This window comes from Lagenorhynchus albirostris, chromosome 4, assembly GCF_949774975.1.
Source record: "Lagenorhynchus albirostris chromosome 4, mLagAlb1.1, whole genome shotgun sequence".
NCBI lineage: Eukaryota > Metazoa > Chordata > Mammalia > Artiodactyla > Delphinidae > Lagenorhynchus > Lagenorhynchus albirostris.
This window is the reverse complement of record NC_083098.1, coordinates 82,904,556-82,931,265: the sequence shown is the minus strand read 5'-3', so window position 1 is coordinate 82,931,265 and position 26,710 is coordinate 82,904,556. Positions and strand designations below refer to the sequence as shown.

Sequence of the window (26,710 nt, the reverse complement as noted above, 5' to 3'; positions counted from 1 at the left end):
GAGATAAAGTTAGTACAGTAAAATGATAATAATAATAATTGCATCTAGTTGCAGTGTATACGCTCTCCTTTGTTCTCTGTGGTTTGGTTTCACATCCTTGCCTCACCCTTTTCATTCTTTTTGGTTACTATCCAAGAATATATATTTAACAAAAGCCAGTTCAAATCTGTTTATGGAGAGCATAGTGGAAAGTGAATGGATTTGGGAACTCCTAGGTTGAATCCAATGCAATTGTTGTATTAGTAGAACAAAACCAGTCAGATAATGTGATTTCATATGCTTCAACCTAGTGGCCAGTCCAGATCCTAGATTTGCCTCCTGTGTGTCCTTAGGCAAGTTACCTCACCTCCCTGAACCCCAGTTTCCTCATCTATAAAACCAGATATAAGCATACCTAATTCATGGGGCTGTTCAGAGGAGTAAATGAATTGATAATGTGTATAAACTCTTCAGTGCTTGTAACATAGCAGGCACTTAAATGTTAGCTTTTCTCCTTTTGTCCACGAAATGGGGAAAATTCATACCTCATAAGATACTTGAGAGATTCCAGTGAGAGAATATGTGAAACGCTCAGCGGTGTCTGGCGCTGGGCTGGCATCCCGGATCGCTCGCCATTTTCATTATTATTGTTGGAGATAGGCCTAAAGTCAATTATAAATATGACACAGTCAGTGCAACTCTGTGTCACTGTGCACCCGTCAGCTCTCTCACTGGGCTGCCAGCAAGCCACAGGATGAACCAACTGGAGGCTTACTTCCTAGCTCCTTTTGCCTAGCCTGTGATCAAAAACTAGGCAAGAACATTTGGGTCCCTTACAGACTTGATCATCTGTGAATAATGAACTTTGGCTGTCAGAGCTCAAGGCTGAGAGCGATTGTTTGGAAAACAGTGGCCTGGACCTCTGTGGTGACGTCATTTCCTCCTGCTTCCTCCAGTATGTTGTGGTTTCTTTCTCTGGGAAGTTGTTCCAGAACACTCTGGGCAGAGTTAGTGGGTTCCTCCCTGGCGTCTAAGTACCTGTGCAGCCTCCGCACTAGCTGTTGTCACAGCGCTCGACCTCTTTATCCCACGTCTCCTTCCTGTACCAGATTGAAAGCTTCCTGAAGACCTCTTCTGTTTATCTTCGGATTTCCCCCCTTGGACACTGGTCTGACACACAATACATCTGTTACAAACAGCTGTTGGATAAATTGAGTCCAGTAGTAAGAGTTCTACCTAGGCAATTTAATCCTCATTAGATCATTAACTTTCTCCCAGTTTTTTTGCTGTCATCATCAGTATTATCCTGTTTCTCTCCCTTCTCCTCTTCTCTCCTTCCCTCCACACTCTACCCCTCCCTCTCCTTCACACACACACAGACACACACACACACAGACACACACAGACACACACACACACACACACACACACAATTTTACATAAAGAATGGACCCATCCCTGAAGACTGGGAGTTCAACAGATGGAAGTTTCTGCTTTTTTTACCTATAAGATTCTCCATGATAGCTCTATCTTCTTAGGAGTCATAGAAGTGAACTTCTGGGGTTTGTCCTGCAGACACGTTTTGATGGAATGCAAAGTCCGAGTATGTTGGTCTGCCAATAAGTGACCAGAAAGAATGTCTCAGTGGATTTTTGTCTCAGTTCTTATGTTGCTGAAATAATTTTCTGAAGATAAGAAACCTGTTGGCAAATACTTGTCTGTATCATTGCCGATGAATGAGCTGCTTATTCTAAGAAGGAGGGCTTGTCTTAGATTCTTGTCCTGATTTCAACATAAGATGTGGTGTGCCACGGATACGCGCTCCTCTTCTAGGACAGGTTGGGAGTTGGTGGCGTAGCTTCCCGTGGAGACATTTTGTCACACGGAGGACTTACCGGATACTGACTCTGTTCTGCACAGCCCCACACTAGGCACCGAGGGGCATAAAAAGGGAGGGTAAGGCTTGATCCTTGATCTTCAAGAGTTTTATAATGGGCTTGGGCGTTGGCGCACACACAAAGCAGTGGTCACTGTGTAAACCAGTGTATGAGTAAATGCAAAAGTGACTAAGATTTAATCCCCAAATTTAATAGAAGTTAAACAAGGGGAGATTGTTGTCGTTTGGGAGACAGTTATTGGAGAGATGTTACATCTTAAGGTGAGAATAGGCTGAGGGAAAGAGAGGGCAGACTACACAGGAACAAGAGTGGGGGAAAGATTTGGGGACAGGAATGAGGATGATGTGTTTGGCAAACATAGGGGAGATCTGCCTGGCAGGGGGTCGGGGCAGGAGGTGTCTCTTTCTTCATCCAATTAACGTTTTTAAGAACCTGCTTACAGGTGTGGCAAGTTACTATAGACACTAGTAAACTATGCCATAACATCGTGTAACCGGGGCATCCTGATCAGATCTGGAATCTAAATCCTGACCCCATGTGGTATGTTAACCTCAGAGTTCCTTGAGGAAGTGACATGTAGGTAGGGACCTGAATGAAGAGCAGAAATTGGCCCAGAAAGAGGGAAGAGAGGTGAAAGGAGGGAGGAAACATGTTCTAGCTGAGAGAATAACATGTTTGAGATTCTTAAGATAGAAGCTCCATGTACTAGAGGAGTTGCAAGAAGACTTACTTGGCGAAAATGTAGAAAACAGGGAGGACAATGATATGAGATGAGGATGGATGAAGAAGAGAAGTAGGCAGGATCAAGATTGCACAGGGCGGGCTTCCCTGGTGGCGCAGTGGTTGAGAGTCCGCCTGCCGATGCAGGGGACACGGGTTCGTGCCCCGGTCCGGGAAGATCCCACATGCCGCGGAGCGGCTGGGCCCGTGAGCCATGGCCGCTGAGCCTGCGCATCCGGAGCCTGTGCTCCGCAATGGGAGAGGCCACAACAGTGAGAGGCCCGCGTACCGCAAAAAAAAAAAAAAAAAAAAAAAAAAAAAAAAAAAAGATTGCACAGGGCCTTGAAACCACAAAAGGAGTTTTGGGTGTGATCTCCAGAGCAATGAAAACAAGAGGAATTTAAAAGAGATCAACAGGACTTGGTAGGGTATAGGGATAGATGAATGAAAGAAAAGACTAAAAAATCACTTCAGCGTTTCAGTTGTTAATGCCAAGCAGGGTGGGCCCTTGCTGCAAGTTGGAAGGGGTCCTTTATTTGGTGGGAGAGGTCATGATTTCAGTTTGGGCAGACTGAGTTTAGGGTACAGACAGTCCACTCAGGCAGAGAGTCCTGTAGGCTACTGGGGACAAAGGCAGAACTTAGGGGTGAGATGATGGATTTAACTTATTTGAATTGGACTTGCCAGCCATGGGTGGACATCAGGGTTAAGCTGTGATATATGACAGTCTCTCTAAGGGAAAGATCACATCAAGAAAGAGCAGCAGAGCAAGGTTCCAGTTTGAGGAATTCTTCTCCCTGGTCAGAGATGAGAGAAAGAGAAGCTCACAGAGAGGCTATCAGAGAGACGAGAGAAAACCCAGGGAGCGTGGTGTCGTGGAAACCAAGGAAGCTAAGAAGACTTCTAAGGAGCTGGAGGTCACTTGTATTGCATGGCCCTGGCAGAGGTCAGCTCCGAAAAGTCCTGTCTCACTGGTAGAGGGAGGCACTGAAGACTTTTGTCAGTTAATAGCCATCTCTGGGAACTGCCAATCAACTGATCATGATTTGACTTGATGGTCTGAGCTCTGGCTCATGCTTTTGCATCATTTCAATAGGCTATTGTTAAACACCTTATCTAATATAAACTATACATGGAGTATTTTCCTCAACTATTGATAAGGAGATGAGATTAGTTAGACCCAATGGCTTAATAGTGAAGTGACCATATATCAAACAAAACGCTTTTGAGAGTGAAAGAAGGTGTTAATCAGCTGAGATGCTGGAACAACAAACGAAACCTGGGACTGTCCTCAGCTAACTGTATGTACGTAGGTACGGATGTATGTATGTATGTACGCACATGTGCGTCGGGGTGTGTGTGTGTGTGTGTGTGTGCGTGGTCACCCCAGTGGTTGGCGATTCCAGACTGGTGTCTTCCAATCACCATTACCTTGTTCAGTATTCACAAACCCTTCCCTTATTTTATCCTCTCTGTAACTACAGTAGGTGAACAACCTGGATCAGATCGTCCCACCACTCCCTTGTTGATGATGAGATGGAGACCCCAGGTTGTAGAGCACCGTGTCTTCCAGCTCTTCATCTAGAGCTCTTTCTCTAACCCAGATGCTCACTTAAATCTCAGCAAACGTGGGTCCTTTTGCCCTTACTGATTTTGGCCTTAGTGGACTGGTTAAGAATTTGATAGGCCTCCTCTGTAGGGTTCTCCCTTGTCTTTCTGCCAAATCACAACTGGCCTCACTGACTCGGCCTGTCCCCAGCTCTTTGGCACCAAGACTCATTAAGCTTTTAGGTTCAAGTAAGGACATTTCAACCCACTCTTTTAGTAAAGATCTCCAGTGAAAAGCTGCTTTTTGTTTGAAGATTGGCATGGCTTAGGTAGGGCCTTAGGCAAGAACTGAGTATCCCTGACAGTCTTCTGTTAGGAAAGATGAAAACGGATGAAGGATATGGAAGGAGAATTTGTAGAATTCATGATGAGCAAAATGGACTTCCACTATTGCCTTTTTATTTTTTTCTTTGAATACTCACCAAATAAACATCCCTCAGTTTCTATTTAAAAGAGGGACCCAGCACAGTGTGTAGGGGGGGATTCAACTGTTCCCATTCAAACTGTGCGCTAGCATCAATTACAAGAATCTACTCGTGGCGGGGGGGGGGCTTTTGTGTGCATCTGAAACGTTCTGAAGCTCATCTACCTTTGCAAATATTTTTTTCATTTAAAAGTATATAATCCTTGTCGCAACTTCTTTTCTCTTAATATATATGGCAAGTATGTTTTGTTTTCATGCTTCCAACACTGTGTTTGAAACTTATTTTAGCATATTTATCGTTCAGGAACCAGTTCCCTCAAAATGTGATTTCCTTCACCCTATCAATCTGTGCCTTGATAAATATTAAACTTCTGCTCATGGAAATCACAGGCTTAATCTCTTTCCTCCTGAACAAATTTATTACACATTTATTGGAATGATCAATTGACTTAAAAAAATATATATATAACTAACAACAGGTTTAAATATGGGCTGCTTGTGTGGCAGAGGGGAAACCGGCCTATCCCACTGGATGCCTGTGGGCTTACCTGCTGGATTAGGCTTTGCTTGTATTTGAGAGGATTTAGTAGCTCCCTAATTGTATTTCCTTAATAATCCATTTTTTGATGGTCTCTACTGGGCTATCAGGTTGGGTGCGCTGGCCTCCCACAGTGAAGTGTGCAAAATTCTTGCCTCAAGCATGCCATTCTAAATGTTTCCCTTCGGTTACCCACAGGAGAGGACCTTTTCTTAGATAGCCCACCAAGGACCCAGTTTATAAATGATTCCTTTCTAAAGTTAACCATGCAGAAATAGACTTCCCTCTTCATATTAAGGGGAAAAAGAAAGAGGGGAGGCCTGTGGGAAAGGCAAGTCAGACAGAGGGAGCAGCAGGCTTGTGAAAGTGCTCAGCAATGTGAGGGAGTTTTGCATGTTCACGGAAGGAACTGTGGCCAGAGCCTAGGATGAAGTGGGGCAGGCCAGAGAGGAAAGGTAGGTATCAGGTCCATTTGCACAAGACCTGGAATAGCATGTTAAGGAGTTTAAACAGCATCCAGTGAGCAGTAGACAGCCAGCGCGGTCTCTATTCAGAGGAGATTCAATGAGATTAGGTTGTTTTTTAGGAAATGACATCTGTTGGCAGTGGAGACTTTTGATTACTTTCTGCTGTGCACCAAACACGAATATTTGAAAAAAATGTCATGCTTCCCGAGGAGAAGCAGAAATGCTTCCTACACTTGTCTTGCTACGTCTATCCTTAATTTACCATCCTACTATGTACATTCTATGTTTCCAAAGTTCTTTTCCAAGCCACTCATTTAGAACTTGGAAACTGTCTCCCCATAGACTAGTGTTCTATGGGGGGAACGTCTTATGTAACCCATATCACGTCTGTGTTAGTGTCGGGCCCATGTAGAACCCAGTTTCCTGGTGGGGTTTGGGCTTAGCTTGGCACCTGGTGTGGGGTGTTTGATAACAACATGTGGAATGAATAGGAAATTGATTCAGAATGATAACTAGCCACGTTAGGAGCTGACCTCCCCTTTCCAGGATAGCAAAGGGCCTCTTCAGTACTTGCCTTTTCCCCATCACCCTCAGGACAGCAAGTGAGATGGGGGGACAGGAGCCTTGGCAGGAATTAAAGGATAGCTAGGCTTTGGCAGTGAAGCAGGGCCAGAGGCAGCTGCGGACACGGCTGTGGTGCCGCCGAGATTGTCCTTGGACTGCTTACCGCCTTTGCTTTGCTGCTTCCTCCCTTCCTTCCTCCCCATCCCCAGTGTTAGCGACCGTGCCCTTGCAAGCCTGCCCTCCGAAAGGACTGACATTATCTCATTCCCTCACTTCTGTGCTTCCATCTCTCCCAACTCCCAACCTCGCTTTAGCCACAGACAGGATGCTTGGGAGCAGAAGTGAGCCAATAGTTAACACATCAGATTTCCACTTGTGGGCAGGGCTGGGGTCCAAACCTGCTTGGCAGCCCGGGGAAGGGGATGGCAGGGCGGCAGGGAAGAGATGTTAATAACTTCCATTTATGAAGTGCGCACTGTACACCAGGCCTGTGCCAAATGTATGATACGCATTATTTCACACTCTCATGCCATGACCAATAGGTATTATTGTGCCCATTTTTCAGAAGAGGAAACTGAGTCTCAATGTTGAATACTTAAATAACTTGCCTAGTGAGTTGCAGAGCTGGGATTTGCACCTCAGGTCTTTCTGTCTCTGGAGGTTCCTATTTCTGTTGGAATTTTATGGGTCTCAATCCTGGAACTCTTGGTTCTGAGCACTTCGTGCTGAAAAAGTATGGAGAGCAAGGAACTGGCTTCTTTTCCGAGCTGCATCCCAGCAATTTCGCATTCCAAGTGTTCTCCCACCCTCCTGACAGTAAACCCAGCAGTACGAGGTTTTAGCGGTGCAAAAGAAATACCAATTACAATCATTTATACATAATTACTACATAGCACAATGATGATTACACGTATCATTGCCTGTGTCGGTGTAACTTCAGGCGCCATTTTATTTGGTTACACTAAAGTCTCTTCACGTCTTGCCAGCTTTCACGGTTCATTGATCACATGTGCCATCTTAAACTTATAGCTTACAAAAGCGGGGAGGACCTTGCGTGGGAGGCACGGTGGGAAAGGCAGCTTGGGCATGAAGGGGCTCGATTACCAGGTGAAGGCATTTGGAGGGCATCCTGTGGGCACTCAGGAGCCTGGGAGTCATTGGAGGAAGGAAGCAACGTGGCCAAAGCCAGGGTTTAGATGGGGTCGGTTTGGGGTGCATTGGGCAGATTGATTAAGGTGGCAGAGACTGGTGGCTGGAGACTAGTTATTGAAATGCAAGAAGTAAAGCACTCTTCTCAGTGTAGGAACCTGAGTTTGTAACCCTAACTCTACCACTTAGGATCTCTGATCTCAGATATGTGCCTGGTGACAGTTTCCTTTCCTAGATTTTTAACTGATTTTTAGGCCTTTTCTAATCCAAAAATTCTGTAATTTCTAGACAGCAAGGATGGTATGCAAAGGTGAGACTGTGAGAGACATTGAAAATGAATCAAAAGGACTCCAAGATATTCAGATAATTGCTGGAGTTTCCCTTTCATGTTTATAGATTATTTCATCACTGTTGGCTTTTTTGTTTGCTTTTTGGGTTTGTTTGTTTGTTTTAGTATTAAGAGCAGAAGTGATAGGCAAGAAGACTTTTTACCCCTAGCAAATGTAGGAAAATAAAAATGGGTCCATTTGCTTACAATGGCCCAAATTTGAACTCTTCTGCATCCTGCTGCCTCCCAACAAGACCCAGGGGAAAGGATGTGCCCAGGTGTTTAATTTTGCGTTTTAGGACAGGATTTTCCTGGGTACAGTTTGGCAAAGTAAGGCCCCTTTTTATTGAGAAAAGACCTCCTGGAGAGCTTTAATAGTTCAGGTAATGCTGGCTGCTGTAACTAATAAACTCCTAACTCTCAGTGGTTTAATGCAACGGAAACATACTTCTCACTCTCGTGTAGCTCAGTTTTGGCAGCAGGAAAGGGTGGCGATGACTCTGCTCCCGGTCGTTGTTCAGGGACCCCAGCTAACAGAGACTCCATCCTCAACATGTGATTTCTAAAGTCTTCCCTGGTGCTGACATCTAACTAGTGAATGGGGGGAGGCAAGGGAGGGAATGGAGAATTGCTTGGGAGAGGTTTTAGGGACAGGAGTAGGTATGACATATGTTACTCTGCCCACTCTCCATTGGTCAGAACTCTGTTATATTACTACAGAAAACTTCAAAAGAGGCTGAGAGATGTAGCCTAGCTGTGTGTCTAGGGGAGAAAGGAGATGAGTTTGGGGAGCAGCTGCTGCCTTGGGAGGTGTATTAGGATAGTAACAGCACTGTTGAGCCCTAGAATTCACAATTAGGCCCAATTTCTTGGAATTTCAAGTCTACAAAGACCTTCTGAAGTCCTTATGATCTCCTTAGGTATGTTGAAGGCAAGTGGCTTAAATAGACCTATACTTCACACAGTCTTGACAAGGCATAGCACCCCACAAACATTTGGTAGATATTAATGACGGCAATTTGCATTCCATCACTATTTTGTTCAAATGAAACTCCCCTTTGGTTCAAGTTTCACTTTCCCCCACGTTTTAGTCAATTTTTTCTTGACCTCAGAAAAGGTTTTTTAACTTGCCTGCCTTTGCCAAGGCAACTCTAAAAAGAAATCTCTAAAAATGACATCTGTAACAGGTTTATAGTCAAGGTTAAATTGATCTCATGCTTAGGTTCAAAAACAGTTGCCGTGTTAGGTTAAATGAAAGTGCGCACACCTTTGTCCAGGGTACATAGTCAAACCAGAAAGTGATCAAGGAAACTGCATAGGAAAACACTCTTGAGCCAAATTAAAAGGGACACAAAGTAGGTAATTTTGTGATCATAGTTGCCTATTGCAGCTGTGCAAACCAAGCTAAATGAGATGATGATGTAATCTCTTGTTGCAAAGAATAAAGTGATTTCCCATGAGATTAAGCATGAACTTCCCAACCCTGGGTTCAAGGTCTAGATGGTGTCTCTGCTCTCCCCCAAACTCTAGGATAATTATTAGACTTGAATTTCTGAATTGAATGATGTATAGAGTAAGCTGGATTTTGCAACCCTTTAAAATTTTTACCTTTAATGTTTATTACAGTCCAGTAAAAAAATAAGCTGCCCATTGGTATATTTCCTAACATTTGGATGGTCTTGTATCTTTTGTAGCAGTATTCACAGTATTGTGCCCCTTGAAGAGCTATTATATCAGCTGTTGGAAGAGTTGGTATGAAACAGAACCTCTCTGTCCCACAGTAGGGATTTGAAGGGTTTTTCAAAATTGCAGATAGACACAGATTTCTTCAGTTTGTATTTCATAACCATTAAACAATCATTGAGAGGCTACCATAAGCTGGATATTAAGTGTTAAAAAGAATTACAAAATACAGCCTGTGGTTGAATCAGAACATCAGCCTCATTCCTGGATGTCTCAACAATTGTTTCTTTAAGGAATCTAATCTTTAATCTTTTAAGAATTGGATTCCACAGAATGTGTGCAGAGTATGTCTTTAATTCACCTTCTCAAAAACTCAAGATGGCCATGCATTAGGTAGCATGACAATGAACTACACATGTGCCCAGTTTTGGTCTTTCTGTAGGTTTTAAATCTCTTAGTGAGCACGCCCCATGAGGGATAGACCTGGGGTCTGCCCTGTCCTCCTTTGTGTCCCCCGTGCCCAGCTCTGGGCCAGAGCATCATGCACGCCCAATAAATATTTGTTGAGTACATAAAGGAACATGTGGACAGCCTTACTTGAAATAGGTCACAGTGTGTTTTAGATTTGGAATATGAGTTTAGTAGACACGATTTCATTTCTGTCATATCAGAAACATGCATTTTTGCTTACCTTCAGTGTCATTAACTTTTTGTAATTGAGGATTATCCAAGATTAAAACTTTTCTTCCTGTTTTTAGTCATTTCTTACCATATATATATATATATAGCAAGCTATACACATCTGTTGACTTGATTCATTTATGTGAGGTTTTTTATCCAAAGGTGGCCAGAAAATAAGTGAAACTTATTTTAGTCTTTGGCAGCTGACTGATGGAAAAGTTGAAACTAAAATGCACTTACTTAACAAAAAGGGACATGCTCAGTATACCAAATGAGTGTGAATATGCAAGTTTCCATTTACCAAATGCTAGCGGCACACATTGTCCCGCTGGCTCCTCACCACAGTTCTGGATGGAAGGTTAGGTTTTCAAAATCCTCCTTTTTTTTTTTTTTTTTTTTCCGGTACGCGGGCCTCTCTCTGCTGTGGCCCCTCCCGTTGGGGAGCACAGGCTCCGGACGCACAGGCTCAGCGGCCATGGCTCACGGGCCCAGCCGCTCCGCGGCATGTGTGATCTTCCCGGACCAGGGCACGAACCTGTGTCCCCTGCATCGGCAGGCGGACTCTCAACCACCGCGCCACCAGGGAAGCCCCAAAATCCCCATTTTTATTAAGGGGAAAACTGAGACTTTGATCAAGTGACCTCCCAGTAGCTCATAGCTAATGTGTGTTTTACCCATTAAAACCTAGACAACTTCCTCCAAGTTCATTACACTCTCTTCATGATAACACTGCTGAGCGTTATAAGTTATTTATGATGTTTTATTCATCTATCTGATACCCGTGATTTTTTAATAAACACAAATTTTCTATATATAGTTATAAATTTGTTTTAATACTACTTGCCTATGATGCTGTTTTAAAAGTATAAATCAGATCATTTCAGTCTTCATCTTAAAAATCTGATGTACTTCTAAGTACATCGTACTTAGAAAAAAATCTAGACACCTTACCTGAGCCTGGATGTTGTGTACACCTTGGCTGTCATGTCACGTGTTTCCTCCTTCCACTCACTCTGCTTGGCCACATTGGCCCTTGAGTATACTAAGCCCACTCCTGTCTCCAGGCCTTTCTACTTACTGTTCATTCTGCCTGGAACTCTTGTCTCCAGTCTCTCTTTGGCTAATACTTTTGTATCTTCCCATTTCTTCCCCAAATGTTACCTCCCCAGAGCAGCCTTCTGATCACCTGATTCAAGTACCACCCGCATGGGTTACAGTGCTTGTCTTCCCAGTGCTTATGCAATCTGAAATTTTCCTCTCATTTATTTACTTGTTTACTTTCTGTTCCTCCCACTGCCCCACATACTCATTTGTTCTAAGGAGATAAGTTCTAAAGGGCAGGTCTTTCATTTGTCTTCTCCACTACTGCCTTCCCTGGGTCTAGAGCAGTGTGCAACACACGGCAGGCACTTGATAAATAATTGCTGGATAAATAAATATCTGGATATTAGTTCATCCTAATTAGCTCTCATATCTCCAGTTTTTAAATTATCTTTATTTTGTGGGTAAATTTAGGCAGGAGACATGGAATGACACCAGTGTTTTTTTGCTATCTAAAATTATGCCAATGTCCCAGAAATGTCTTTAGATGAGTACAAATTTAATCTGTTACCAGACAGAGAGGGCAGACTGTTCTCCTTCTAGCTATAGGTTTTGGGGCTCACAGGTGGGAAACCGGTGTGGGGTTCTGCTAAGTGGGGAGTTGCCACAAGTGAGTGACCGCCTCCTTTTCTCTGGAATTCCTGCTGAGGATGTTGTATGTCATCCATAGATGAAACGTGACCATTTCCCAGCAGACACCCGCTTCCGTTTTCCTTTTATTCCCACCTAGTGTTAATATTCTCACATTGTATTTAGATAGTTTTTTTATTGGGTTTTTGGGTTTTGTTTGTTTTCTGCAGTTTGTTGTTGTTATTGTTTTGTGCTTTGATGCTACATACTGAAGCTGGACTTTCTAAAGCACCAAGCTGCAGGAGGCTTTCCAAACTGGGCTGCCAACTAGCTGTGCATGTCTCTGGGGAAGGCTTCACACCTGTTTGGGGCTCAAGCTTTTCTTCTATAAAAATGGTGGAATGAATACATGACCTGTCTCTGCAGGACAGGAGAGTGGGGGAACAATGCATTTCAGAAGGTTCATAAGTAATAAAATATTAATATCATCAGCATTACTTTAAAGCATGTGATCAATAAATATTTATTGAAAATATTTATATTTTAATAGATAGGAGGGCAACAGTGGTTTTTAATAAAATTTCAAGTGAATAAAATATCCTTGACTCATGCTTATAGCTGTTTTGTTGAACTTCTTATCTGATTCTAATATATACAAAAAATGCCCTCAGTTTAATGCAGAATACAAGATAAGCAGGTGGTGGGCATTTCTACAATGTGAATTCAATGTTATCTTTTATTGTCGTGTACTGTAAACTGTGTACGGAACCGGGGCAATGTTTATATGAAAAAATACAGCTGCCTTGATCTTGGAAATATCCCAAATATTTAAGAGCACTGTGGCATTTTATCTTTTAATTTGTTGTTAAACATTTGGATAGACATCATAGTAAATTTTTTTGGTTGCTCTTTTAATTAAGGTCTATCATTATAATTTTTTTTTTACAACTTCATGTGACAGGAAAGATTTCTGCCATATAATTATAATTCTACAAAGGATGAATATAATGAAGCATTTAAAACTGTTTAAAAATCTACACATGTATAAAAGAGGAGTTGATGGATCCATTGTTACTAAAAATAATACAATTCTTAGATATAGAAGACAAAATGGGTACCTCTTTTTTTTTTTTTTTTTTTTTTTTTTTTTTGCAGTACGCGGGCCTCTCACTGTTGTGGCCTCTCCCGTTGTGGAGCACAGGCTCCGGACGCGCAGGCCCAGCGGCCATGGCTCATGGGCCCAGCCGCTCCGCGGCACGTGGGATCTTCCCGGACCGGGGCACGAACCCGTGTCCCCTGCATCGGCAGGCGGACTCCCAACCACTGCGCCACCAGGGAAGCCCTGGGTACCTCTTTTAAAAAAGGTTCTTAATTAATGAATTTTTTTGTAGGGTGTTTGTTATTTTTGTTTTACTTTGGATAATTAGAAACAAAGTTCAGGGACCTGATATAATGGTATTTTATTTCATTAGAAAAATCTAAAAGTATTAGAGAAAGTAGTTGATCTAGAATGCTGTGAATTGAATTAGTTTAAATAAATACTTATACACAGATGTAGAGAACCATTTATAGAGAACTTATTATGCACCGGGCTCTGTGCTAGCGTCTCACATATTTTGTCACATGTAAGCCTCACTGACACCTATGCAATTGCTACCATTGTTTCTCTATGACAGTTGAGGAAACTGGTGTTAATGGACTTGCCCAAAGTAACTCCTCCGATGAGTGACCAAGCTGGACTCTGGATTCAGTCAGTTGGACTTCAGAGCCAATGCTGTCACTCCCCTCTCCCATCTCCTCATCAGTTTGTCCACAGGTATTAAGAAGGACATAAGTCCACACGTGTTGATAAGGCATGCTCTCCAGTGTAAATTGTTTAATCTCCATTATGCATTGCTAAGTGGAAAAATACGATGTAGGACAGTGCACGTTATATGCTACACCTGTCTTTTTTTAAAAAATTACAAATATCTTTATACATTTTCTTTGGAAGTCTTTAAGGTTACCTTCAAGGAATAGTCTAGGGCCCCGTGGGATCCTAGTGACAGTGAAACTTAAGTTTTACTGGATATCCTTTTGGTTCCTTTTGAATTGTCAACACTGTTGGTTGGCAACCTCAGGATTTCCCAGCGTGAAATTCAAATCTGGTCCCCAGACACGGAAGGCAAGGAGAGCCCGAAGAAAGAGGCAGATAGCTCCAGATTTGTAGGTGGCAGGGTTAATAAGCAAGAGAACTTACATATGATGCTTGTCTTGGGCGGCTGAAAGGTGAGGAGAATCTTACCAGAATCTTAGAAGTTTATACAGATGCTTTAACTGGGTTCAGTAGATATTCAGTCCAGACGGTCTGAACAGCACACTCAAGTCTCAAGGCTGAATGCTTGACAGTGGCTCCCACTGTGGGAATAGTGGGCAGAACATACATTCCTAGGACAGGGGAGAGGGTGGGGTAACTCCGACTGCCTGGGGCCAGCTTGGGTTAACCGGCAGTCATATCCACGCAGGGACCTTTTTCAACAACTGTGCACAAATACTATTTAAAACGACACTGTTAAGAACTAATGAGAAAAGTAATGTATGTTAAGAATTTTGTACATTTAAAATCTGCTTTGGAGACATCATACCTATCTGTTTATTTTGAATCACGTGCTATGGGATGTTAACCCTGCCAGAGAATGTGTTGATTCAGGGATCTTGGGAGCTGGGCCTGACTGTACCATTAATCAGATCATCATCGTCAGGCTTCAGTTTTCTAAACTGTAAAATGAGAAGAGTAAACAAGTTGCTTTCTAACTTGAAAAATGAATAATTCCAAAATAAGCTATAAAAAAGCACTTTTTAAGAAGATTATAAATTCATGGTTAAAATTAAGTGCATTCATGAAAGGAGCACCATCTTGGCTCTCAATGGGCCAAAAGGCACTACTTGTTTTGTGTCTACACTGGGTGTTACCTCTTGGTGGCAGCATTTGGAATTGCAGTGAAAGTGACCAAGCACAGGCAGTTCTTAGTGCAAAACCAGAAATATCCTGTCTGTTGTAACCATTGTAGTGACATTTCTCAATATATCAATACATAGAGGTGTCAAAGTAAAATATAGGCTGAATTCAAGACTAATTAATTATTCAACTATTTCAAAGAATCTTTTGTTACTGGTTTGAAGAAATCTATCAAGCATAGGTTCTTCAGAATTTACTATAACCTTAGATTGCATGAATGGTAACAGAGTTTGGCAAACTTTTTGGTGAAGGGCCAAATAGTAAAAATGGTTTGCTTTTTGGGCTATAGGTTCTCTGTTGTAACGTAACTCAGCTCTGCTGTCATAGCACAAAAGCAGCAGTAAACAGTATGTAAATGAATGGACAGGGCTGTGTTCCAGTAAAACTTGTTTACAGAAACAGGCATTGGGCCAAATTTAGTCCATGGCTCATAGTTTGCTGACCCCTGAATTATACTAAGCCTCTGCCTAAGTTTCTCTTGCCATGTGTCCTGAGATAAATTACCTGATCTTCTCTCCTCTAATTCCCTAATATAAGAATAAATGCTTCCATTTGACAACCCTGTACCTTCAATAATTCCTTTATGAATAACCTAGTTGGCAAATGCTACGATTCTACCACATCACCCTGATGCCAGCCCTATTTTCGTTTTACAAGTTGCCTTCCTTATTTCTTTTCACTCTGAACTGACATTTCCTGAAGACAAACAGTTACGGTTGTTTCTCTTGCATTCCTTTGCTTGTATTACCATTTTTATGTGATTTCAACCTTTACCCCAAAAACGTTTTGCTCACATATCTTTTATACCTAGGGAATTGTGGTCAGCCTTGTCTGAAATCTTCAGGATATGACTGGTTAACCTCCTGCTAAACATATTCTTTCCTTTCTTAAGTGAAGCTCACCACATTTAACAAGCCACTCTCCTCAAAGAGCAAGAGGGTCTGGAAGTAGAATTAGTCTTGGCAAATCATTTGCAAAGATAGATGTTGGTCTCTGAACTTAGTGCATCCCTGGAGAGACCCCTGCCTTAGCCAGGAGAATTGGGAACGAGCCTTGCTGTGTAGTAATACCTGGCTTCAAAACTAGACACTTCTCTCCCAGCCTCAATCCAGCTCACATTTTTGTCCTTTCCTCTGAAGCTCCTCCCAGCCTCCATCCGTTCTTTTCTCCCAACATTTCCAAATTCTAAAACTTCACCTGCCACAGACAAACTTGGTGTTGGCAAAGCTCTTCACTTGGTTGCATGAAAACTCATAGATTATTGAGATTTACTACATGCTTTAAATTCGCTGCTTTTCCTATTCAGCAGTTTAGTTGTAGCCTCGGATAAAGGTGATTTGTGTGATCCATCTTGCTTTATGTCTCACTTGACATTCTGCCTTTTTCATGACAGGTTGCTGAATGCTATAAAGCCAGGACTTGTTAAAAAGATCAATAGATTGCCTACCCCCATTGCAGGATTGGTGAGTATCCAGAATTGAGATTTATCTTCCAATATTCCTTTGCTCTAACCTAAGGGTCATGACAGTGCCATTTATTACAGTTTTCTCCTGCAGTATATATTCCACGTGAATGAGTACGCATTGAAGCCATTAAACTGAGAGGTCACTTAAAAATGAAAGATTGCAGTTATGCCTAAATGGCATCTTAATCTTTGTATTTTTCCCATGAGTGATAAGGATGACATTCATTCTGAAAGAGGTAAATTCGTTTTGGGGTGAGAGGCTGGTAATTCTGCTGACCCCAGGGGAGGAAGACAATTGTAATTACGGTTTTCTCATTTCATTTCTTCTCTGCATTCCTTTGGAATGAAGGGGAGAAGAGGTAGAGAGAAAGAAATTTCATGTTGAACGAGCAGGACTTTCATGATAAATTGCTGTTTTCAATCTTAAAAATCGACCTGCATTTAAGTACCACATTTGTAGGCCAACTTTCTAAAGACATAATGGACACAGGTGATTCTAATGTTGTCTGGAGCCTTGTTTGAGCAAATCCCTGGGTCTTCTGAACCTACCCATCTAAACCCAGTACAACTCAAATGTTCACATGTAGTCAGATGCAGGAGTTTTTTCATGCTTTGATATGTTTCATAATTCTCAGCACTAATTTTTTTTTTTTTTTTTTTTTGCGGTACATGGGCCTCTCACTGCTGTGGCCTCTCCCGTTGCGGAGCACAGGCTCTGGACACGCAGGCTCAGCAGCCATGGCTCACGGGCCTAGCCGCTCTGCGACATGTGGGATCCTCCCGGACCGGGGCACAAACCCACGTCCCCTGCATCGGCAGGCAGACTCTCAACCACTGCGCCACCAGGGTAGCCCGAGAAAAGGGTTTTTGAAACATTAATTTAAAGTGTGAATCGTAAATAATTTTAGCAAAATTAAGTGTTTGAGACACATGCATTAACTTTATGTTGGATTCTTACAGCAGATCAAGTGTTGTTCTTTACCTATTGCCTCTACTTTGGGACAGGCAGGCAATGTGATTCAAGAAAACCAGCGGATTTCTGTTGCTTTACTCCCATGTATATCCTTGACTTTTCTTTCTTCTCTTTTCCTTTGAATTTCCTTTCCATTTTGTCCTTTCCATGATGCCTCCTTTTTCTTGCTCTTTTCCAACTAATAGTTCCTCACTTACCCACTCCTATATCACTTATATTTTCTTTACTCGTTTGTTATTGTGATTTATAATAAGCAATATATATTTGGGCTTTGTCTGTTTCTGGCAGAGAGCACCTAAAACCCTTGGAATTTCCTAAGCGATAAGAACAATGGGAGCATCTTTTCTTACAATATTTGGTCTTTTGTCATCAGTTCCTGAAATAGCTCCAGTTCTATAAAGGTGAAGGAGTATCTTGTTCTTTATAACAAGCTCCTTTCAGCCCCACCTGAATGAGGCAACTTTTGGAAAGCCCCAAGGATGGGAGCTGGTTGCCAGGGGTACCAGCCTCGTGATTAGAGTTGGAACTTTCAGTGCCACCCCACTGACCCCTGGGGAAGGGAGAGGGGCTGGAAGTTGAATCAATTGCCCATGGTCAGTGATTTCATCAATCATGCCTATGTAATGAAGCCTCCATAAAAAAACCAAAAGGACATGGTTTGGAGAGTTTTCAGGTTGGTGAACCCATGGAGATTCCAGGGGAGTGGCGCACCCAGAGAGCATGGAAGCTCTGTGCCCCTTCCCACATACCCTGCCCTATATACCTCTTCATCTGGCTGTTCATCTGGATCCTTTATAATATTCTTTATAAAAAACTGATAAGCATAAGCAAATGTTTCTCTGTGTTCTGTGAACCACTCTAGCAAATTAATCAAATCCAAGGAGGGGATCTTGGGAACCTCTGATTTATAGCTAGTTGGTCAGAAGCACAGCTACCAATCTGGACTTGAGACTGACATCTCAAGTGGGGGCAGTCTTAATGGGACTGAGCCCTTGACCTGGGCCATCTGACACTGTCTCCAGGTAAATAGTATCAGAATTGAGTTAATTTCTTGGTGATGTTGAAAAAAAACACACAACGGAGTTATCTTTAGACCAAAAAAATACTTACCTATGTATAGTTAATCACTCATGATTCCTGAATCTACAGGTCTGGTCAAATTCTTTTTTCCTCTCCTCCAATTACCTTCAGATCAACATTTCCAAAATCCAGTGCACTAGTTGGGGTCCCAACAAGAAACAGAACTGCCACCCTTCTGTGCCCTTCCCCCATCCTGTTAATGTTCTTCCAGAGTTTGCTCTTCAAATCTATTTTCTGCTTCCTTTCTACGCTCACGTTCTTGTTTGTTTTCATGACCTCAACTCTTTACAGGATTGACCCAAGTCATCACTTCTCACCAAGTTTTTTCTCCTGAACTCCAGGCCTCTTGTTCTGTGTATTGGACAGCCCCATCTGGATGTCGTACCAGCACCTCTAACTGAACATATTAAAATTAGACTTAAATGACCACTCCCACCCACCAATGTCAGTAAAGGCATCATAAACATGCACTTGTCCTAGTTGAGCTGTCAGAGAATATGGCAACTTTCTTCATTCTGTCTACTTGTCTGCATTTCCTTGGCCACTAGGTAAGGCGTAGAGCCGGTCTTCCTCATCTCTTGCCTGGATTATTACAGTCAATTCGTAGGTCCTCAGATGTTATTCACTGTCATGTATGAAGCCTTTTCTCATGACACTTCTTATGAATATGGTACTCTCTCTCTCTGCTCTTCCTGACTAAATCCTATTTATGTATCAAGACCCAATGCAAAATCACCTCCTTTGTGAAGCCTTTAGTGTTTGTGGTCCATGTGATCTTTTATTATAGAATGCAGTTAGCATCTCCTGGTTTATGCGAAAATGAGTTACTATATTAGAGACATAAAAGACAGCTGCACTGAAATATGATTTGGGGAGTAAGATTTTTTTTGAATAACTGTTTTTTGAATAACTGTTTTTTGAATAACTGTTGTTAACAGTTGGAAATTCAAGGTGTGTAAATGATTTAGTATTCACATTCAAACACTGTAGCTTTGAGATCACACAAGTAGTCCATGCTCACACTTACCAATGCCTATAATGGGTGCAGTGATATCAGGTGTCCTAGTGATGTACTAGGAAGTCACAGCATCACCTTGATGGAGTGTCTGCCAAAATAATTAGACTAATCCAACTCTGAGGAAACAATCAGACAAGTCCAAATTGATGGACATTCCCATAAAACATCTGGCTTGCATTCCCTAATTCTGTCAGTGTCATTAAAGACACATCCGCATCCCCTACAACTGTTGCAGATGAAAGGTGGCTAAGGAGATATGATAGCCAAATGCCATGTGTGATCCTTGATTGAGAAAGAGTAACTATAATAGACATTATTGGGATGGTTGGGGAAATTTGAGTGTGGATTGAATATTAGATAATAGTGTTTTCTCTGTGTTGAATTTCTTTTACATGATAACTATTTTGTCTAAGATAGTTGTGGTAATAGGGGAATATTCTTGATGTTAGATGTACGTAAGCTACAAATAACTCAATTTCGTTTCTTTTTATGGCTGAGTAATATTCCATTGTACATATGTGCCACATCTTCTTTATCCATTCATCTGTCGATGGACACTTAGGTTGCTTCCATGTCCTGGCTAATGTACATAGTGCTGCAATGAACCTTGTGGTACATGACTCTTTCTGAATTATCGTTTTCTCAGGGTATATGCCCAGTAGTGGGATTGCTGGGTCATATGGTAGTTCTATTTTAAGTTTTTTAAGGAACCTCCATACTGTTCTCCATAGTGGCTGTATCAATTTACATTCCCACCAACAGTGCAAGAGGGTTCCCTTTTTTCCACACCATTTAATCCACAGCATTTAATGTTTGTAGATTTTTTGATGATGTCCATTCTGACTGGTGTAAGGTGATACCTCAGTGTAGTTTTGATTTGCATTTCTCTAATGATTAGTGATGCTGAGCATCCTTTCATGTGTTTGTTGGCAATCTGTATATCTTCTTTGAAGAAATGTCTATTTAGGTCTTCTGCCCATTTTTGGATGGGGTTTTTTGTTTTTTTGATATTGAGCGCATGAGCTGCTTGTAAATTTTGGAGATTAATCCTTTGTCAGTTGCTTCATTTGCAAATATTTTCTCCCATTCTGAGTGTTGTCTTTTCGTCTTTTTTATGTTTTCCTTTGCTGTGCAAAAGCTTTTAAGTTTCATTAGGTTCCACTTGTTTATTTTTGTTTTTATTTCCATTCCTCTAGGAGGTGGGTCAAAAAGGATCTTGCTGTGATTTATGTCGTAGAATGCTCTGCCTGTTTTCCTCTAAGTGTTTTATAGTGTCTGGCCTCACATTTAGGTCTTTAATCCATTTTGAGTTTATTTTTGTGTATGGTGTTAGGGAGGGTTCTAATTTCATTCTTTTACATGTAGCTTTCCAGTTTTCCCAGCACCATTTATTGAAGAGGCTGTCTTTTCTCCACTGTATATTTTTGCTGCCTTTGTCATAAATTAGGTGACATTATGTGTGTGGGTTTATCTCTGGGATTTCTATACTGTTCCATTGATCTATATCTCTGTTTTTGTGCCAGTACCGTACTGTCTTGATTACTGTAGCTTTGTAGTATAGTCTGAAGTCAGGGAGCCTGATTCCTCCAACTCCATTTTTCTTTCTCAAGATTGCTTTGGCTGTTCGGGGTCATTTGTGTTTCCATACCAATTGTGAAATTTTCTGTTCTAGTTCTATGAAAAATGCCATTGGTAGTTTGATATGGATTGCATTGAATCTGTAGATTGCTTTGGGTAGGATAGTCATTTTCACAATGTGGATTCTTCCAATCCAAGAGCATGGTATATCTCTCCATCTGTTTGTAACATCTTTAATTTCTTTCATCAGTGTCTTATAGTTTTCTGCATACAGGTCTTTTGTCTCCTTAGGTAGGTTTATTCCTAGGTATTTTATTCTTTTTGCTGCAGTGATAAATGGGAGTGTTTCCTTAATTTCTCTTTCAGATTTTTCATCATTAGTGTATAGGAATGCAAGAGATTTCTGTACATTAATTTTGCATCCTGCTACTTTACCAAATTCATTGATTAGCTCTAGTAGTTTTCTGGTAGCATCTTTAGGATTCTCTATGTATAGTATCATGCCATCTGCAAACAGTGACAGTTTTACTTCTTCTTTTCCAATCTGTATTCCTTTTATTTCTTTTTCTTCTCTGATTGCTGTGGCTAAAACTTCCAAAATTATGTTAATAGTAATGGTGAGAGTGGACAACCTTGTCTTGTTCCTGATCTTAGAGGAAATGGTTTCAGTTTTTCACCATTGAGGACGATGTTGGCTGTGGGTTTGTCATATATGGCCTTTATTATGTTGAGGTAAGTTCCCTCTATGCCTACTTTCTAGAAGGTTTTTATCATAAATGGGTGTTGAATTTTGTCGAAAGCTTTTTCTGCATCTATTAAGATGATCATATGGTTTTTCTCCTTCAATTTATTAATATGGTTTATCACATTGATTGATTTGCGTATATTGAAGAATCCTTGCATTCCTGGGATAAACCCCACTTGATCATGGTGTATAATCCTTTTAATGTTAAGCAGTAGATTTGAAGATGTGTAGAGATGCAGCCTTTTGTGTGAGTATATTCTTCACATGACAGTTCTTCCATCCATATTTGTGACACTCAGGAAAGAACAACAGCATTCCTCAAGTGCATCTATAGACTTCTAGGTTGATTTGTACTTTGTCAGGGGGTTGACGGGTCACTGACCCTCTATTGATCAAGCAGCCCTCAGTAGCAGAGGCCATGGAGATCTAAGAAGTATGGCCAGAGGGTTTTCCATGCCTGGAACCCATGCCTGTGTGTCTTAATGGCCTGGTGTTGAGAAGATGGCCCAGCTGCTTGACTTGAAGATAAATAGAAAAGTGTGTTTTCACATAGCAATCCCAAATTATAAACACGTGTAGATTTACAAAGGCCTGAATAGGTGTATTTTAGCCCCTGAGTTGAGCTGTGGTTACAAAGAATTCAGGGGTGAAGGTGTTAAAACAAAGTAGTTGAAAATCATTTCCTGGCAAGAATGCAAAGACCCTGGATCCAGGTCTGTGTTTCTTCTGTAACGATTGCTGACATATGCAGCCGTGTGGTGACTGCCTGCAGATGCTTGCATTCTTTTTTAGGTGTTAGTGATACTGTTAGATTTTGCCAGAGAGAAAGACCTCAAATTTAGGTCTTGGCATACCAACGACTTTTAAAAATGCTGCCCTTTATTTGGCCAGTTTGACAGTATTGCATAATCAAGCCATATCCTGAAACTCAATTTAATGGTCATTAGAGATCTTGCTAAATTCCATTTCATCCCAGAAACATCAGACTCTGTGCAAGAGACACAAATGTATGAAATCCTTGCTTACAGTAGGAATTTGGGGATTAAGTCTTTTCTCACCTGGATTTTAATTGTAACAGCCACTGTGTGTGTGTGTGTGTGTGTGTGTGTGTGTGTGTGTGTGTGTGCACTCACGTGTGAAGTATAATTGGAAATAGATATTTGGGGATTCTGTCCTTGGGTGCTGAACCTTCCTAGGGCTGTCATGAAATATTTGGTTGATATTGCATATGAATCCATGAGGAGGAAAGCAATCTGAGAAAAAAAGAATTTTACAGCAGGAAGGACATCTTAGATATACTTGTTTTACAGATGAGGACATGTGGGTCCATAGAGGGGAAGATCACACAAACAGTAAAAGCTGAGATGAATCCAAAGCACAGGCCACCCTTCTCCTTGGTTGTATCACTCACAGGTGTTCCCAGTTGAAAATGGAACACGTGTAAATGACAATTATTTTACCTCTTGTGAGAAAGAGGGGAAAGCAAAGACTCACTTTTTCAGTTCATCTCTTTCTTTTCTGCCTTTTGGCCAAAGCCTTCAAAATATCTTTCCAAGCTCTGTGAAAGGGCTCACTTCACCTGATGCATGCTGGAAGTTTGCACTAACTGAAGTTCAGTAGGCTATAGCAGCAATGTACCTGGTAGAATTATCCTACCGTTTTAGTTACTCTAACCCACTCAAAAACTTATTCTTTAGAAAAAAAAGATGTATTTTTCCTTAACCAAAAGATAAGATTTCAAATATGCTCAGAGCTGAGCTTTCTGAAATGGATAAAAATGTAAGTTCCCATAAACTCTGTGGACTTTAGGAAGCTTTCAAAAGGTATCTGTTTTATTTTATGAAACTGATACCAGAACAGTTGATGTTTCATTGTTTGAGGGAGGTCAGAGAATGAGAAAGGATGAAAAGGCAGTGGAGATTGCCACATTATGTGAACCTTAAAAATATTGTTTTGGACAAAGCTAGACATATGAAGCTGTTGAAAACTGAGTAGTATGAGTGAAAAGCCTTTACACAAACTTCATAATTTTAGGAAGATGACAACGCAGTAAATTTGAGTCCCAGGTGTTTTGGGTGTTTACCTGCCAAGAAGTGGTTTCCTGCAGATCCTAACTGGAGATTAGCTCTTGTCTGTCTCAGCTCATCCTTATCAATGTCTTATATTTTAGGTTTATATTTTACAACTTCATGTAGACATTCTAGAGCATTTACCTTCCCTTCAACAGTTTATCATATAGGTTCCCCCAGAAAAAGCTGGCCAGGCTTCTGTTCTCTGCCTCCGTTTCTCTTCTTGGTTGCTTTAGGCCAGGAGGGAGGCAGAGCAGGCAAAGAGGGAGGCCAGAGGTGTAAGGCACCATAATGACAACCGTCGTATATTAACACCTCCCTAGGTATCAGGTGCAGTGCTTGATTATCCTTCTTAATCTTTACAATTGCCCTACGATGTAGTTATTTCTGTATTTTTACTAATCTCAGGAAACAAGTGTGCAAAGAAGTAAGTTACCAGCTTTACAATAAATAAGAGGCAGTATGGAGATTTGCACCCGGATTTGCCCAACTCCAGGCTCCGTGCCTTTTATACTGTGTTACACTATCTCCATCAGGTCTTATAATAAGATCTTTGAACCTCAGCACTCCCGAACATTTGTTCGGAGGCATCAACCTCTAAGGCGATCTCGTATGTTTTGAGAAGACAACCTCTCATCCTTCTCATTTAAGATCTATTAATTTCACCAAATTGAGGCAGTGGCCTATTTTAACATTTCTACTGTCACCCATATAAAAGCAATCTCCATGTGGCCACATCTCAAGCATCCCAGTCAATGAAGCACCAGTTCAACAATGGATACTAATAGGGGAACATTAGATGTCTTTACTGAAGTCTTTCCAAAAAATGTCATAGACTTATTCCATTTGTAACATGCAGTAAAACTTCCTGAAATGCCCTCCTCTCTCTCTCCTCTCTGTCTTTCTGTCTTGACACACACACACACACCCCTTATACTTGCCAGCTCCCCTGCAAAACTCTTTCTGTCCCAACTACCTATAATCATTCAGACGCACACTATACTAGCTTTTGTCTCTCTTGCTTCTTACCCCTTTCTCTTCTGCTACTAACCCCCAGCCTTTTCAGGTGCAAATCAATCCAGCTAGATTTAGCTCCTTTCAGTTCCCCCCCAGAATCATGATTCTGATTCTGGACAACAAAGGCTCAGGAAGAGGCAGACACAATTCTCCTTCATAGGCAGGTGGGGAGGGGGCTTCTGGAAGTGGTCTTGCTCTTCTTTGGGGGCCAAGTGGAAAATGGTGTTTGAGCGATGTTCTGTGCAAAGGAGGTACATTTCACTGAGGGAAATGAATAGACCTTGTGAAGAATCTCAGCCAAAATTAAATTTAATGACACACGTTCCTTTATCCTCATCCCTGGCACGGGGAGAGAAACCTCAGTTGTGTTTCCACACCACACACAGAAGGAATACTCAATTTGCTACTCTCGAGTTTGGTGCTAAAACCGAGCCCAAGCTGGGATGGTGATTAGCCTTTGAGTAGGTTTAGACATAAAAGAGCACAAACTGGAGGGAAAAACAACAGCAAAGCCCATATGGTCTTTGGTACATTTGATCCTGCTTTTAGTTGAATGGTGGACTATAAACCTGCCAGGGGGGTGGTAGCGGTGACTTTGTTCAGTGCCTCCCAAGTGAGTATGGTTTGTATGCTGCCAGGTGTAACAGCTTCCACAGGTACCTTCTAAAAGTACAGGTTATCTCAGGCCCTTATCAGATAACTTTACATAGCTGCCCACTGCATATAACAGCTCAGAAAGACGTTTAAGGCCTTTCCTGAGCTAAAGGAATGTTCTAGGTGTATCTCCCACTACATATTATTACTCTTAAGAAACAGGACTACAGTTAATTTATGACCTAAACCAAATACTTGGCACATAGTGAATACAAAAATAAAAGTATGTCAGTTGGTGAGAGCCATTCTCCACAGTGAGCTGGACCAGGGTAAAGGGGAATGTTGATGGCCACTGGAACAGGCTGGCTTTTCATTATCTACTGAGTGCTTGGATCAGACCAATAAGTTAGTCCCCTTGTCCATCTTTTTGAGTACTTGGCAAGACTCAGTGAGAGTGTTTTTGTCCTTTCTACTCATCCTATGTTTATTATCTGTTTTCTGATTTTCTTATTTGGTGAGTGTATTAGTTATCCACTGCTGTGTAACAAATTACCCCCATACTTAGTGGCCTAAACCACTTACTATCCCAGAGTACCTGTGGGTCAAGAATCTGGGCTTGGCTTAGTTTGGTTAGAGTTTCAGGATGTCTCACAAGGCGGCCATCAGGTGTTGGCTGGTGTCGTTTTAAGACTTGACTAGGGAAGGATCTGGTTCTAAGCTCACTCAAGTGTATGTCAACAAGATTTGGTTTGTTGCAGGATGCCGGCCAAAGCCATCCTCAGTTCTTTGCCACATGGGCCTATTTACGTAGAACACCTCACAGTGTGGCAGCTTGCTTCATGAGAGTGAGCAAGCAAGAAGAACCAGGAGAGAGAGGGAGGGAGAGAGAACAAACAAGATGGACATCACAATCATTTATAACCTAATTTCAGAAGTGATGTTTCCTCACCTCTGCCATATTCTGTTAATCAAAAGCAAGTCACTAGGTCTATAGCCCACACTCAGGGGGAGGAGATTACACAAGGACCTGTGTACAGGAGGAAGGGATCACTGGAAGCTATTTAAAAGGTGCTTCCACAGTGAATGAAATGATTGTCTTAATCTGCTGAGAAAGCAGGACATGAATTTCTTGTTCTCCTGAAAATGTGTCCTTTACAGTTACGGTACCTTAGCTATAATACAATTTTCCTTGGACCCTTGCATGACATCTAAGGTCTGTTTCCCAGTTTTCTTCTGCACGTATACACTAAAAAGAGATGGTATGTTCTCTGTTGCCTTCCAAGTGAAAACCCACTATGACTCAAGACATAATTCCTGCTTTCAAGGGATCCCCTTCTAGGAGGAAAATGTACAAATAAGGTCTAATAAAGGAGGACTGTGAAATGTTAATGAAATATGCAAGGAAGAACAAGGAAGAAGTTTCTATTTGAGAGGAAGAACTTTGGAAGGCATGAGATCTGAAC

The 26,710-nt window shown here is 41.6% G+C and overlaps 1 protein-coding gene across 10 annotated transcripts in view; it reads left to right on the top strand.

Moving 5' to 3' along the window:
* The window catches only part of LIMCH1 (LIM and calponin homology domains 1), a 342,494-nt gene that overhangs the window by 148,940 nt on the left and 166,844 nt on the right, over positions 1-26,710 (top strand). For all 10 annotated transcript variants that reach the window (XM_060148283.1, XM_060148277.1, XM_060148276.1 and 7 more), the window contains one exon: positions 16,102-16,171. In XM_060148283.1, coding sequence (XP_060004266.1) covers positions 16,102-16,171 — 70 coding nt within the window. The remainder of the gene's footprint in view (positions 1-16,101; positions 16,172-26,710) is intronic.